This window comes from Suricata suricatta, chromosome 5 (assembly GCF_006229205.1).
Source record: "Suricata suricatta isolate VVHF042 chromosome 5, meerkat_22Aug2017_6uvM2_HiC, whole genome shotgun sequence".
Taxonomy (NCBI): domain Eukaryota; kingdom Metazoa; phylum Chordata; class Mammalia; order Carnivora; family Herpestidae; genus Suricata; species Suricata suricatta.
In genome coordinates this window covers 5,963,107-5,979,175 of record NC_043704.1, presented here as the reverse complement: position 1 = coordinate 5,979,175, position 16,069 = coordinate 5,963,107, and the positions used below count along the sequence as shown (strand labels likewise).

General features: G+C 43.7%; 1 protein-coding gene across 1 annotated transcript in view; it reads left to right on the top strand.

The window, feature by feature from the left end:
• Positions 1-16,069, top strand: part of DSCAM (DS cell adhesion molecule) — a 680,888-nt gene that overhangs the window by 419,534 nt on the left and 245,285 nt on the right. The window contains exon 4 of the mRNA XM_029938933.1: positions 14,039-14,185. Coding sequence (XP_029794793.1) covers positions 14,039-14,185 — 147 coding nt within the window. The remainder of the gene's footprint in view (positions 1-14,038; positions 14,186-16,069) is intronic.

Genomic DNA, 16,069 nt, shown 5'->3' with positions numbered 1-16,069 from the left:
TGCCTGTTTCACAAAAAAATGCAATTAAAACTAATGACGAAGAGGCTGGTCTGAGGGCAGTGGTGTTTACAATTCATTGATCCCAGCCTGTTACAGATTTCTTTGTTCCTTCTGCTGCTTCACTAGACCACCTAAAATAATAACAATGGTAGCCATAATAATAATAATAATAATAATAATAATAATAAAGAAATGTGTGTGGGATTGAGGATCATGATGGCTCACACTTTAAACTGAAAAGCAATCTGACAGGTGCCATTAAAAAATAGAATTCTGCTGCTCTCTAGTTTCTATCAGAGCCCAAGAAAGAGTGAATGGGAATTGGTTGGAAATTTATGAAGTGGAAATCATGTGTCATTATGAGGAAATATTAAGGTAGCAGAAATCCCAGAGGCGTTCGCTGTTTCACTTCTGAGAGCACTTCCCACACGGTGTCTCCCACCACCTGTGGGTTCAGCCCTGTCCCCCAGGGCCAGCAGCTGGGGCTCAGACAGGCCGGAAGGGGCCAGGCGCTTTCCAGGCAGTGTGCGGCATGGGCAGGCAGTCCCCTCAGCACCCCAGCGCCTCTGCAAGGAATGACTACACCGAGGCATGCTCAAAGCACATCTCAGAAAGAGCCTTGTATGTTCCACAGTTGCCTTCAACTGAAGGCTCAGTGTCTGAAGATCTTCGCAGAGACTTAAGGTCCTGGGTGCATTTTCCTTGTAATTGTTCCAAGGAGGTTACAAAACCCATCAAGAGTTGCTTTGCAATGAAAAATAAATATGTTCTCTTCAAGTGTTTATTCCTTTTCAAAGGCCTTATTTCATTTATATTTGCCTGGTAGGTGGCCTGAGGAAAAACGAACTAAGCGCCGTGTTAGGATCCAGAAGGCTAGTGCATTGCTGCAGGTGTAATTAACAGAGCGTGATATTGCTTTTACGCAGTGATGTGCATTAACGTTTATCTGGTAACCTCCTGGTGTGACGGTAAGAGCTGGAGCCTCCCCCTGAGCACTGGCAGCCCTGGGAGGGGCAGAGCTCTGCTTTAAGGCCGAGAGGCTGGAACTGACAATACCCCATTGGCCCACAGAAGGCCCCCCCCCTTCCTTGCTGTGAGTCATTATACTCACTTATTTTATATTCAGGATTATTTCATGATTTGGGATAACTCAACCTCTCCTTTCTCATGAGAATTTACCAGTTAAAAAATTGAAGGAAAGACAAACATTATGCAAGCCTGCAATGGAGGCATGGTAAACCCAACAGCATGAACTCTGAACATGAACTTGAGCTGCCCTCCTCCATGGGCTCGGGAACTCCAGTCTTCTCTCAGCCAGAACAGGGGCCTGCAGCGTGTCACCCCAGGCCTTTCAAGTCACACAGCTCTGCAGATGACCCAGGGAAACTGAAAACACAACCTCTCTACCCAATAATTACATATGTAGGGAGACACGTTAGTGAGACACTCACACGTGTGCCAAAGAAATCTTATCAAAGCTTGTCCGAGGAGACTTCTGGGAGAGTGGACTATTGACATCCCAGAGGCCATTAGGTAGTGCAGCGAATGCATCCCTTCATTCATTGCACATGTATTTAGTGAGAAACTACTGTATGTATGTGTCTCTAACTGTTCTGGGGTTGAGGATACAGTAATGAAAAGAAGAAAACAGAAAGATACACACCTCCGCTGAACTCCATTGCAGTGACTCGCGTGACTTATATTTACACGATATGATGTTATGCTTATGTTAAAAAGAATGGACTAGATTTCACTGTATTAACATGGAGAAAGCTTAAAAAGCATAATGTTGGGTGGGAAAAAGCAAGTTTATCCGTTGTAAACAGTAGGCTATTTATGTAAACTTGAAAAGAGAAGGAGGATACAGAACAATAGGTGTCTGGTTCGTGCATATCGGTGTGTGTGACGAATAAAAACTGTGAACAGAACACAGACGCTAAATTCCTGACAACAATGGCTTTTTGGGAGAAAAAGACAGGGCAGGGGAGGGGACAAAGGGAGGAATTTACCTTTTCTCTGTAAAGTGTCATTTCTTTCGATAACATAAATAAAGCAAATAGTAGTGTTAGCTGTGATCAATTCTGAGCAATGGGCACACAGATGAGCATTTTATGTCTGTGTGTGTGGGGGGTTTAAATACTTCTTCCATTACACAAAACCATGGAAGGAGGGTAAGGGACTGAGGACACGGTGGGGGGACAAGTCAGAAGAAAATAAACCATCTGAGGCCAGGACTTCCTCTGAAGGACTGGTCCCTTGTAAACCAGGGACCCTCTGCGGTGTCTGTGCCCCGGGTGCCTGCTGCCCTCTGCCTTTCCCACTGCCCATCCGTCTTGCTGCCTGGCTTTGACAGCATCTTTTACATCTTCCTGGCTCTGCTCCCAGCAGCATTCTGTATTCGGCCCACAATGTGACCTCTGCTTCGCTTGGGTTTAGCTCTTGCTCCGTTATCTGAAAATCATCTACCGCTATTCTAGTACCAATTCCTGGACCATCTGGAAACCCTGCTGTACCCCATGAGCTCAGTGGTGTAGCCACAGAGTTCCCCCACCAAGGATCTGTCCTGTGCTTCCCTGGGTCACCTGTTTTTGCTGCCAGCCTAGCCCTCTGTGAGTCCAGATTTCTCTGGTCATCTTTTCTCCCAGGAGCGATGCATATAACTCACCTCTGCTTGTGAGCATCACGCATACATAGTTCATCGCAAATTTTGCTCAGTCATGAACCACCTGTATGATTTCTGCAGTCACTGAAGATCATCTTTGCTATTATTTATCTAAGTAACTCATATTCACTTAAGGCAATGTAATATAAAGCAAATGTACATCGCTGCCTTTAAGTAGTAGTATTAGCTGTGTGTATGTGTGGTTTTGTGTATCAAATACAAATATAGGGTAAATTTCACTCATATGTGGAATATAAGAAACAAAACAAATGAGCAAAGGAAAAAAGAGAGAGAGAGGCAAACCACAAAACAGACTGTTAACTACAGAGATCAATCTAAGGGTCACCAGAGGGGAGGTGGGTGAGGAGGTGCATGAAACAGGCAATGGGCACTTGTGAGGAGTGCCGGGCAATGTATGGAAGTGCCGAATCACTGTATTGTACACCTGACACCAATATAACATTGTACAGTAACTATATTGGGGTTAAAATGTAAAAACTTTATAAAAATTCTCAGATTAAAAAATATTAAAAAAATATAGTGAAAGCAAAGCAATGACTCTAAAGTCTGGCCAGATACAATTGCTTTGCAGAAGCTCTTAGCCACTTGCTTATTTTTCCTATGTTACAAAGAAAACAAAAAGAAAAGGAGATCACCAGTTGTTGGGGGGAGGAGCAGAGACATTTGTGCCCAAAACCACCCTGAGAGTCACGGCGGAGGGAAGCCAGATCTACGTTCTCTGCCCGTCGTGGGCAATTGTTACATGGCTGTGTTAGTAACGTTTTGTTAGGAAAGACGTTGCCAGGCAGTGGGTTCCATGATCAGCTGGGTCTTGAGAAGCAGTTTAGGGAACTGAATTAGCCTCCCAGTGGAAGGCTTTGGGACATGGAAGCTGGTGTTGTAGCTTCCCCACAATCCCTGTGGGTCAAGCCACTTAAAACCCAGAGGGTCTGGGCCTGGGGGAGTGACACTAGGCGCTGCTTCTGACATGATTTCTACCATGGTGGGGGTGGGGGGGTTGTAAATACACACTTGCATACGGATTTGCACAAATGCCCAACACATGCCTTGCAATTCCTGTAGATATCTTCCTGTATCTTCAAGAAATGGACATAACCCAAGACCTTCAAATGATGCGGCTTAGAGATGAAATCAGCCGCTTCGTCTGCCATGGTCGCTGTAAATGACGTGGCCTTTACGGACTTGGCAGTCTGCGTGTGTGAAGAGAAGACGTGAAGAATCCCGAATATGTGAAAGCTATTAGGCCTGCCCAGAGGTGGGAAACCCAGTGAAGAAAAGAACCGCCAGATCTCCAAGGCGTTGTGTGGCGCTCCTCAAGCATTTGTTTCTTGACTCATCGTGAGAAATACATAGTGAAAACTACATTCTCTAGCGGACTCAATGTACCCATCAGAATACATAGACACACGCATGAACACAGGCGTGTGCACACACACCTGCCGTCCTGTGTGGACCCGTATGAACTCCAACAAAGCTTTCATAAAGCATTTACCCCTCCTGTTGGCGATGCATGCTGATTCATTCTATCTACTCTATTTTATTTTTAAAAAAACAAAGTTACAGTGCATGAAATTGATTTCACAGCCCATTAATAGGTCACTGCCCACCAAGGGAAGAACCATTACCCTGCAATATTAAGTGGCCACGACGTTGTGTCTCTTTTCAGGTTTAATGGGTCCTATTTTTCTAAATTCTTTCCCCTAGCCGTATGTCCTATGCACGAGGCAGACCAGCTTCATGATTAATTTTCACGGCGTTTCGCCAGTAAGCCCGGGGGCTCTGGTTCTGCGCGGGTCCGGAGCCTGCTTAGACCGCGTGAGCAGCCACTGCGGAGCGAAGCACGGGGCTTTGTTCTCGCTTCTCTTGCTTTTCCTTTCTGCACATGTTGCTTTTTAATGAGCACAGTATCACACGGCCACCACTGCGGCAGATGATCAGCATGAAATATGCGTTCCCTCCAGCCTCCAAGGCAGAAATCTCATAGGACAAGGGATACGGCTGGTGTGCTTCTCCAGATAGGAGTTAGACCCTGTGGCATTCTTGTTCTTACTTTTCCCCACAGTCTATAAGGGGCCGCTTTCCATGCCCAGAAATCCAAAATAAGTCACCCACAACAAACAGTGCCATGCCCCAAAGCTTTTTTTTCAGGAAAGGCTTTCCTCCCTGGCAGGCCAGCGCCACTCTTCAGAACCTAGGAATTGCCTTTGACTTCACCCCAGCATCCAGACCAAGTCTGCATCGAGTCACATCTACTTCCAAAACGTATCTTATTCCAGTCCCTTGAACCTGCCATCCTTTCCCTACCTCAGGACCTTTGCACATGCTTTCCCTGCCTTCCTTGTTCTCAGCCCTGCTCTCCCACCTGCGGTGCCACCGCTGAAACCTTCCCTCCCCTGCCCTGCCTCAATAGCACTTTCCTTTATGTGGATTCAACATTCAAGCCTTAATCCTCTTAAGAGCACTTACCACATTTTGCAATTATTTTCTTGGTCTATGTATTTGTTTTGATTCTCTTCCTGACCAAAATATCTGTTCCTGGATGTCAGGGTCCAAAACTGTTTTGTTTATCAGAGACATGAATAAATACAATTCAAGTTTTCTAAGCTTTTTTGGCTCTTTATAAAAATCCTTAAAAGAACTCCTTTAAAAAATCAAATTCTATTCTTTGTGAGGACTTATTCCTTTTAAATAACCAGGAATCTAACTAGAGGGAAGATTAATGGAAGCCCGGAATATCTGCTCAAGAAGGAAGATCTGATCATTAAGAGACTAAATAGGGTAATTAGGTATACAGTCAGAATGCGGGGCACAGGCTGAAATTAGTAGTGTATAATTGAGCCTCATTTAACTGTTAACTGCAGCAGGATTTCACTGAGAGAATTTTATTTACATAAGAAAAATGTCTTAGTGAGATTGCTCTCAGAGAATTTAAACACATATGTGCCAAATCACTCTGTCCTTCTCAAGTCTGGCCCTGGGTGGCTAGCTTATTCTTCATGCCCTGTGCGCAGAGGGAGCGTCATTCTTTCTGGCCCAGTGACTTCTTGCAGGCAGCCTGGGGTCCAAGCTGGAGCCTCACAATTCCTCCAATGCCTTGGTGATGATTTTGTAAACATAGCAGATCCTGACCATACAATGCCCTACATACTGAACCCATTTCGGGGAAAAATCCCAAAGATGTGTGTCATCAGTGCCCAAACAAGTATTTAATCCAACACGGTGTGAGGTGAAGGGGAGCAGCGGGTAAGAAGGGCGAACACGGGGATCACCCTGCCTCTGTCATTGGGGGAGGCCGTGCTGACGCACATGAACAGACTAGATTGAGTGCAGTCAGGTATGAAATTCCGTGTTACCAAAGTTGGGCTGGAATAAGAAGATCCCCTACATCCTGGCTGAGATGTTGGGGTTGGGTGTTCGGAGGGGAAGGGTTACAAAGACCAGGGTAAAGGCTGAGCCCTCCTCATGCGGGTATGCATGTGCAGATGTGATCAGATAGAAAACCATGTGAAACAAAAGGCCATCTTTTGACACATTTATTCCCAGCACCAATATTATGCTGGATTTCTCTCCTTCCCCTCTGCTGTGCTGCTCAAATGAGTTTGGTCTACGCCTGCTGCGTCCATATGCTCGCCACCCACTGACACCTTCTGCAAAATAAATTTTAACTGCACAAGGAGTGCACTAATAGAGTTTTCTTTTAAGATTTTCAAGCACATGAGACCGTGGAATAAAACCTATAATTCTCTTGTCCTTCCTCTAGTCCACGGGTGATTCACAGGCAACTACAGTTAACAGTTTGGTGGATATCTTCCGACACCATCCTCTCTGTTCATTTACACACAGATTTACACACATGCACACATTCTTTGCCTTTTGTACAGAACATTGTGTGTTGTCCTGCACTCACTTTATTTGATGTCTTGCCAATGTCCGCATGCAGTATGCATGCATTCACCATAGTATCTTTTAAATGGCTGCATAGTATGAATACACTCTAACTTTATTCACCCCGATTGGCATCTAGGTTTCTTGACCATTTTTCATTTTCATTTTTTTAAGTTGGTTATTTTATTTTGAGGGCGAGGTGGGGGGAAGCATAGAGAGAGGGAGAAAGAGAATCCCAAACAGGTTCTGTGATGTCAGCACAGAGCCCAACTTGGAGCTCAATTCCACGAACCATGAAGTCATGACCTGAGCTGAAATCAAGAATCAAATGCTTAAAAAAAAAAAAAAAAGAATCAGACACTTAACTGAGCCACCAAGGCATCCTGACAGTTTTTCATTTTTATTTATTTTTTATTTTTTTCAATATGCTTAATGTTTATTTATTATTTATGAGACAGAGCACCAGCAGGGGAGGTCAAAATTCAGGACGTCAGAGCAATGGTGGTTCTTACTAAGCATGTAATAGCTGTTGGCTCTGATTAGGGTTGATGTCCATACCCAGATGTCTCTGGGTCCACATTTCCACTTCTTATGACAACTGTCACATTCGATTAGGGGTGCACCTACTTGAGCCTGACTTCATCTTTTTAAAATTTTTTTTAAGTTTTATTTATTTTGAGAGAGAGAGAGCATGTGTAGGGAAGGGGCAGGGTGAGGGAGAGAGAGAATCCCAAGCAGGCTCCATGCTGTCAGTATGGAGCCCAGTGTAGGACTCAAACTCACGACCTGTGAGATCATGACCAGAGCCAAAATCAATAGTGAGATACTGAACTGACTGAGCCACTCAGGCGCCCCTCAGTATGACCTCATCTTAACTAATTACATATGTAACGAACCTATTTCCAAATAAGGTCACATTCTGAGATCTCAGGGGTTAGGACTTAAGTTCTGAATTTTGGAAGGGACACATTTCAACCCATAACACCAGGGTAGAAGTCTTACCTTAAGGACCTCCTCCTTTCTCATATATGTACCTTTCAACATAATTTTCTTGCACAATCCTTTTTATCAGGCCACCCAACTGCTCAAGAAATAAATGCCACTCCTTCCTACCTGCCTCGGATTACGGCCTGGCCCCCACCCATCACATCACAGAGCAGACATACCTCAGAACCAAATGAAGCGTTCAACTCAATTCCAGTCCACTCTGGATTAATTGAAAGTGGTAACTTTAAGGTTATCATAGATTCTATATATATTCTATTTCCACTTCTATTTTAGTTAATGCTAATTCAAGTTTCAAACTAAAAAATGTAAGATATCCATTTAGAGGCTCATCTCATTGCTAGTGCCATTTACTTAGAACTTAGATTTCAATCTTGCTCTTATTTCTCAGAGGCTGTTAGGAAAACGGCTCAGGACAAATCTGTTGCGTTACACAGTTGTCTGTCAACTGGAGGTGGCAGGCACAGCTGATAAAAGTTTCATTGTGTTACACTACCATTTGGCATCTTATTAGAGAAACCATCTGTTCTTTTAATTACTATTAACTCAGTTCAGATTGCAGTAGCAAAAAAAAAAAAAAAACCCTAAGATATATTTCTGACTAAGTGAAAAATCAAATACGCTTTTAAAAATCTTCCTGAAAATAGTATTCTCCCTACTGAAGATCTAAGGGCCCGGCTGCATAGGAAAAACCAGAGAACACAATGAAGGAATAATGAACATCAAAATCCTAAAATGTGCTCGTTTTCATATAGGAATATATTATGGTTGTTCCTAGAGGGGAAAGTACTGTTTCTTCTGTATTCTACGTGAGAAAGTCTCAAGTTGAAACACAGAAAGAGGTATTTCAGCTTGCTTTCTTGTTACCCAGACTTAAGAAGAGACGTTTTGAATGCATGTGGCGGTAGACTTTTTGTCCACCCGTCTCTTGAACAAATATTTTCAGATAGCATAGCTAGGTGCAGCTTTGTATGAGGGAGATGGAAAATTAAGCCAAGACAAATCAAGTTTCTGCTATTCTGGTTGGAGGAGAGAAATGAGCCAACCTTAAACTCACAGAAGGCAACCTCACATTGACGTAATAAAAGCAAGTCTGTGAGCATGAGTGACCGTGGACAAGTGAATGTGGGCTGGCACTGGTGGAAAGTTGATTTAGAAACTGAGGTCAGAAAGATAAGAATGGGCCATCCAGGTAGAGATATGGGCTCGGGGCCCTTCAGGTAGAGCAATTAAGAGAACAAAGTGGCTGGGGCATGGAGGCAGAGGGAGAGAGGGGCTGAAGGGCTTTTGGAAATGTGATGAAAGCCTGAAACGTCATAGGCCACCATGAACAATTCAGTGTAGTGGGACCCGGTTGGCATTAATCTACATGGTCTGCCGCGCTTCATGAGCATGGATGCTGAGTAGGGGACAGGCTGAGAGGACCAGGAATGGAAACAGAGAAGAGGAGGTGAGGAGCCTCAGACTGTGGTGTTTAGCAGTGACCGGGAAGTGAACCATTCTGGATGTATTTTAGAAGTTAGAACAAAAGGACCTCATATTAGATGAGATAGGAGAGGTGAGGAATGTTTAATTTGGAACACTTCAGAGTAAGTATCTTATGTTCAGATACTGACAAATATACCAGGAAATACTTCTATTCAAATCACATGCTAATGATTATGGAGGAAGACCTCAGGCTCCTCTGAACATCCCCGTCTATTGCAAGGAGGATTTCTGAGCACAATGTCTCCATGGACCTCCTCTCCCTCCAGCCCCTCACTGGGACATAGGAAGTGACTCGGGGGGCCTTGTTCTGTGTCTCTGCACCTCGGTCATAACCTGTGATGTGACCTGTCTCACAGGGGCTTGCAAAACCTGTGGTGACACAGCTGCAAGTGGCGGAACTGTGACATAAAACTCAGCCATGTTATTTCCACTCTGATGTCTTTCCTGATACATGAGGCTGTTTCACATAAGTTAGCAAATAAATGAACAATTAAATATTACATCCGTGTCCATGGGCTCTTCCCCGTTTGGCTCAGACAGGCTGATGGCCCTGGGCAGTTATGTGCACATCTTGTCGACTGACGACTGACCTATCAGAGCAGCAGAATAGCAAACATTACGCTTACTTTTATAGACACCCTACTTGAGGCGTGGCTCTCTGCTAGATGACGTCCTTGCATTAATCTGAACTTCAACACTGGCACAGAGAAGATGCTATTCACCGTCTGTCTTTCATAGACGAACAAGCCGAAGTTTAAAGAGGCTGAATGTCTGGTCTGAGCTGGGAAGTGACTTTGACAGGCTTGAAATTCGGATCCACTGGATTCGGAACTCCAGCCTTTTTTCCCCTCTCCACAATGAGAAATCTTCCCAGGGGGTGAGTTTGTTTAACCTAGTACCAAGGAAAAGATCTTTTAACTTGATTCTTTATAAGAATGAAGAAAAAAATAGCTGAGTAGATTGGATGAGCAGATTAGTAAAGGATGCTTGAACATACAGTGTTAACTATGTCAGAGTAACTGGCAAGGATATATCCAGGTCTGGTAATAATACACTTTTCCTCTCTGGTGATTGGTACTTACCTTCATCCAGGTGAGATGGGGTTTCCTGATGACACTTCAGCCTTTTCCTTCCCATCCTGTTCTCTCACCCTGATGCTGTGTCTCCAACCCTAAGACTGAAATCTGTTTAAATTGTAAGCCCCCTGAAGAGAGAGGCTGTGTCTCATTCCATTTGCGATTCCCAGAGCCCAGGAGAGTGCCGGCACAATGAATGGTGTACCGTTTGGCTCCGGTTTTCCTAGAATCAGCTTGTATATGCTTTCTTCCAAAGGTCCCGTATCCCTGCTTCCTGCAGCTCAGATCTTCAGCTACGCCTAGTTGGACAAACGGATGCCTAGAACCGTTGCCATTTTCATTTGTTCCTCTGATGCTATCATGCAGAAAGCTCACAGGGGCATGGTGGCCAAACCTCAGGAGCGTGTGCCGTCTGAGCCTTCCCCGCCATTCGGCTCAGCAGCAGCGGGAGGAGTGTGACTGCGGACTCACACCCTGAGTGTTCCTAAGGCACTCCCGGTTGTGCAGACATCGCATTTTCGTCCCTAGTCTTCTGTCTCTAGATAGGGATGTCCTGCTGGCCGCCCGGCTGAGCTTGCCCCACTGGTACTGAGCTGTGGGTGTCAGTGCACGACACCGACACACAAGCTCACGTAGGTGACGCTGGCGAACCGCACCGGCACTTACTCGTGACCCGCTAACTCTTAGTTTGTGCCAAGTTCTCACAGCCGTGGCGTGTCTGGGTCTACCTTTCAGCCTACTGAATGCATCACTTTGTGAACGTGACCTTGACAACAGAGAGAAGTGATGATTCTCACAGTTCGCCAGGTTGCAAAAGAGGGAGCAGATAAATCGTTAAAAACAGAACGAGGGGCGTAAACCTCTGGGAACAAGTTAGTGCATGTTGGGCAGTCGGCAGCTGCTCAGACACCCCTCTAATAACTCAGCAGCGTCGCTCAATAATTGATGTTCGTGGTGATGACCTGGAATCCAAAAATCATTCACTGTTGTTGACTGTAGGATGTGCAATGTGTTTAACATGACAAAAAAGTGTGCACTGTGTTTTAGAAATGTTTTAATCTAAAGAACTAATCCTTTTCCAAGGGAAGTAAAATTATCTATAAATTTTGGCTTTGCATAGTTGTATGTTGTGATTAGTAAAGGTGTGTGTGTGTGTGTGTGTGTGTGTGTGCGCGCTCGCACGTGCGTGCGGGTGACACAGAGACAGAGAGTTTGTGCTGTGCAGTTGTTGACATCAGTGGTTTGTATCATAATGTTTGATTATTTTAATAGAAGCACATTCTTCAACCCCACTCAAGGATGTGTATGAACTCTTTATTCTATGACACAGAAGGCTCTGATGACGGAAGGTAGGACCCATGACAAGTTAGGGAGCAGTGAAGATTTCTTATCACCATGGAGACAAGACATCTGGGGCTCTGAAGACTGTGCTGCCCCTGAAAACTCCATACATCTTGGGAGTTCAGGCTGTACCCCAGGACCCTGGGTCTTCAGGGCCCCTCTCTCGGTCAAAGGCTTCTGTTCTTCTTTACTTTGTTTTAAAATGCTGATTGCTTTTGAAATGGGTTTGATGAGAAATGAGGGGCTAGACTGAGGGGTTCAAAGGATGTACAGTAATTGGGTCAATTCCTTCTTCTTGGAACGTCTCACGATGTTCCAAACAAACAAGGTTCAAGTGCTTCTAAACAACATGTCTGAGGAGTCTTTTTAGCATGCTAAGTGAGTAAAAAAAAAAAAAAAAAAAAAAAGGTGAGATATTACAGGAGCAAGTGAGTGATTAAATTAAGTGTGCCTGGAGAATAGAGCCCTCTCAGGAATCAGCAGAGTAATGAATGCACACCGCTGTGCTTTTTCCAGCACTTCTTTGCTGCCTGGAGTGTTTCCACTTACATTTCACCACCGCTGATGGCCTGTCAATTCGAGTGAAAATACCCCGTGCCAGAAAGGCGACGGGAATTATATACACTAGCTTTTTGTTCCTCTTTTCTGTCCACTGCTCCGTACTTTAAGGGAGCTGTTTATTATTAAACCATTATGTAAGTATGCAAAATATATTGCAAGAAAAAAATGTTTCAACTATACACGGTGTCTGTTGGTAAGAAGTGCTGGCATGTGATGACATCGGACAAGTGGTCAAGGGCATTTTTAGTTGCTTTCCCTTGTGGGGAGGAGGATAAAGCAAAAATATCTAGAATATAGAGCATTTGGTTTTCTAGCTATTCTAATATTTTTAGCCTATTTGTGGTATATTTTAAAATATGTGACTAAATGAAATTTTTTAAAAAGTGAATTTTTTACTTAAAGATTTCTATACTATTTTTTTGGTGAATTTGTGTCCTTTTAAAAAGCTTACTCTAGATTGGTATTTGTTTTATGATTTTTTTTGCTTATCCATGCCCTTTCGAATTGCTCTTTCTTACATGAAAAATTATAAGCCATTTTTTTAATGTGAACAACTGATGGATGAATAAAGTGTCGTCCTTGTAAAAAAATTAAAGGGCTGTAGGAACTGTGTTCAGAACTTAAATATTTGAGACTTAAAGTTATTGAAGTCAAGTGTCCTGGTAAATTTTGATTAAAATAAACCAAAGGAAGTTTCGAATGAGCCTAAGAACAACAAACAATAAAAGAAGGTGATTTGGGGGGCATTTTTAGTCTTTTCCCAAAGAGAAAGATCACATTATCCCCCAAGTAGCTTTGTATCGGGACTGGGTAGAGAGAGATTCGGAAGGAGAGTCTAACAGTGGTTAGACAGTGGTGTCTAGAGTTATTCACGACGCGGGTGCCACACCTCACTCGGGTTTCCTCCTTTGCCTTTATTTGGCTTATCATCAAATTATAATTGAACAGTAAGAATTATCTTCAGGTATTCACATTTTCGAGGGGAAAATTATCTTTATCCTTCTTAAAGCAGCACTGACTTTGATCTCTAAATGTGGGTGCATCCGTATAGGTAGAGCTGTTTAGGCATCCCAGGATGCAGAGAGAGAGCGCCCCCTCCAGTGGAAAGTGGGGATTGATGATTGTTGGGATAGCAGTTAAGTAAACCCTGATTCCTCCAAGGCGCTCATTACAGGAGGAATTGATCTTAGTCTTAGAATCGAGCGTTACGTGTCGGCTATTAATGTGAGGAGGTTGAGACAGTCCTTCCTGGGAAGTTTCCACAAACTTTATATTTTATATTCTTTATATTTTATTGCTTAATAATCTAACATTTGTGTGTTTAATTGAAACCCTTCAACCCGAGGCGGAAGCTCATACTTACCTGTGGTAGAAATTTACTAGAGAAACTTAACACTCCTTTGATGTGTCACCTTCAAAGAGAAAAGTGGTCAGCAAGGAAAATCTGCTAAATTAGCTGCACATCAATTATATGCCAATGCTCTTGCTCAAAAGATAAACATGAGGGCTGCCTGGGTGGCTCAGTTGGTTAAACTTCCGACTTCAGCTCAGGTCGTGATCTCAGAGTTCATGAGTTCAAGCCCTGCATCAGTCTCTGTCCTGACAGCTCAGCGCCTGGAGTCTACTTGGGATTCTGTGTCTTCTTCTCTGTCTTTCTCTTCCCTACTCACACTCTGTTTCTCTCTCTCTCTCTGTCTCAAAAATAAATAAACGTTAAAAAATTCTTTTAAAAGAGATAAACATGTGACCTAAAATCTTAATTCATGAGACTAGATTTTCTTAGTATATATTTCTGGTGTCGCATACTTCTTAAACACTCCGAATTAAGGGTAATCGAAAAATCAAAATAGCTTGGACCCTTAAGGTAACCGACAAACTCCCGTCGTTAGCCTCTGCTTAATGTTCCTTCAATGGGCGGAGGGGAGTTCAATGTCTTTGTTTATGTGACTGGGTTGCTTTTGTTCTATTTTAATTGGGTAATCATTCTCTTCTATTTCAGGATCTAGATTTCTCATCACATCCACGGGAGCCTTGTATATTAAAGATGTACAGAACGAAGATGGATTGTATAACTACCGCTGTATCACGCGGCATAGATACACCGGGGAGACCAGGCAGAGCAACAGCGCCAGACTGTTTGTATCCGGTAAATACCGTCAAGCCTGCGTTTACTGTTTCCCTTACTCCTTTGTTAGTGGCCCGAGCTAAGTCAACCCAACCTGTAGGATTCATGACTCAAAGAAAGGCTTCTTCTTTTTTCTCCCCCCCAGAAAAGCTTAGCAACCCAAGATTTGCTAATTCCATATGTGCTACAGACATAGTTATTCTGAGTGAAGTCGTTTCGAGCTTTATAAAATTCCACACTCCTGTGAGGCAATATGACTTCCATTTTGAAGGTCACATCTCCTTGCCCTGGGTGTTTACATTCTGTCCAGTGGCACTGTGAGCCTGCCTGTGACCCAGACTCTGAGGGAGAAGAGTGGAGACACAGGGGACACACCTCTTGCCCCCCATGTTATGCCTAACAATATTGGGGATGTTGTCCATGTCTCAAATTAAAGAGATGGACACCTCCTCCCGCCTCCTTCCGGGATTATTGTCCAGTGAAGGAGACCCAAGCCAGTTGATTCCACTCTGTTGTAAAGGCGTCAGCTTTGTGCCTTCCTTTATGGGGTTTATACTTTGAGAAAATATCAGCCGTTTGCATCATCTTCATGACTGGCTTGTCACTGTCACACAAGTTAGCAATGCACTCACAGGATGATGGGCCAGCTCCTCACGGAGCGGTTTAGAATTTGAGATGTCCGTCTCGGTCCTAGAAATCTAGTGCAAAGTATCTGACATTTGCCCTTGTGGCTTGAGAAGGTAAAACTGCTCCCGGAAGTGACTCTCTTTCAAAAAATAATTTGTTTTAATGTTTATTTATTCTTGAGAGAGAGAGAGACAGACAGACAGAGCATGAGCAGGGGAAGGACACAGAGAGAGAGGGAGAGAGAGAGAGAGAGAGAGAGAGACACAGAATCTGAAGCAGGCTCCAGTCTCTGAGCTGTCAGCACAGGGCCCAATGCAGGGCTCGAACTCATTACCCCTGAGATCATGACCTGAGCCGAAGACAGATGCTCAATGGACTGAAATGGACTGATCCACCCAGGCCTCTGGGAAGTGACTCTCTTTAACTTATTTGTAGTGATTCTACCTCTTTGAGGAAGAAGTGACAGAAAACTGTTGACCACTGGGGTAATTACAAACATCTTATCCAAACACCCACTTACTGTGCTTCTGCTCTATCTTGGCTGCTCTAACACATTCACATCCTTACAATAGCCAGAGCCCACCCGTGCTCTTGGGGGGCATGAAAACACAAGTCAGAATCCAGTCATGTCCCCTCTGTGCATGAAAATACTTTTTCTTTACCTGTCCGTTTTCATTGACATAAAATGTCATTGAAAATTTCATTTTCATGTCAATGAAAAAGAACTTTATCCCTTGTTTTATAGTTCTGTTTTTGCCTCTGTTAAGGGCAAGAACAATCAGTACACTAAAATTACACTCCATTAAAAAGAAAAAAAAACAGGAAAAAAGCAACTGAGAGAGCGAATGGGATCTGTGATGGTAGTCTATGTGGCTTTAATGGCAGCACAGTGTTCTACTTGCTCAGAATGTCCTAGGGAAGGTCTTGTGTGTGGTGAAGAGGAACTTGGTAACAGAATTGCAATGACAAAGGAGAAGGATTGGGGGTTGGATCTGGGGATAAGATTAAATTGAGTTTCACCAAACTCCACACTCAAAAAACAAATAATCCAGTGAAGAAATGGGCAGAAGACATGAACAGACACTTCTCCAAAGAGGACATCCAGATGGCCAAAAGGCACATGAAACGATGCTCAGCATCACTCAGCATCAGGGAAATACAAATCAAAACCACACTGAGGTACCACCTCACACCAGTCAGAGTAGCTAAAATGAACATATCAAGAGACTATAGATGCTGGCGAGGGTGTGGAGAGACAGGCACCCTCCTACACTATTG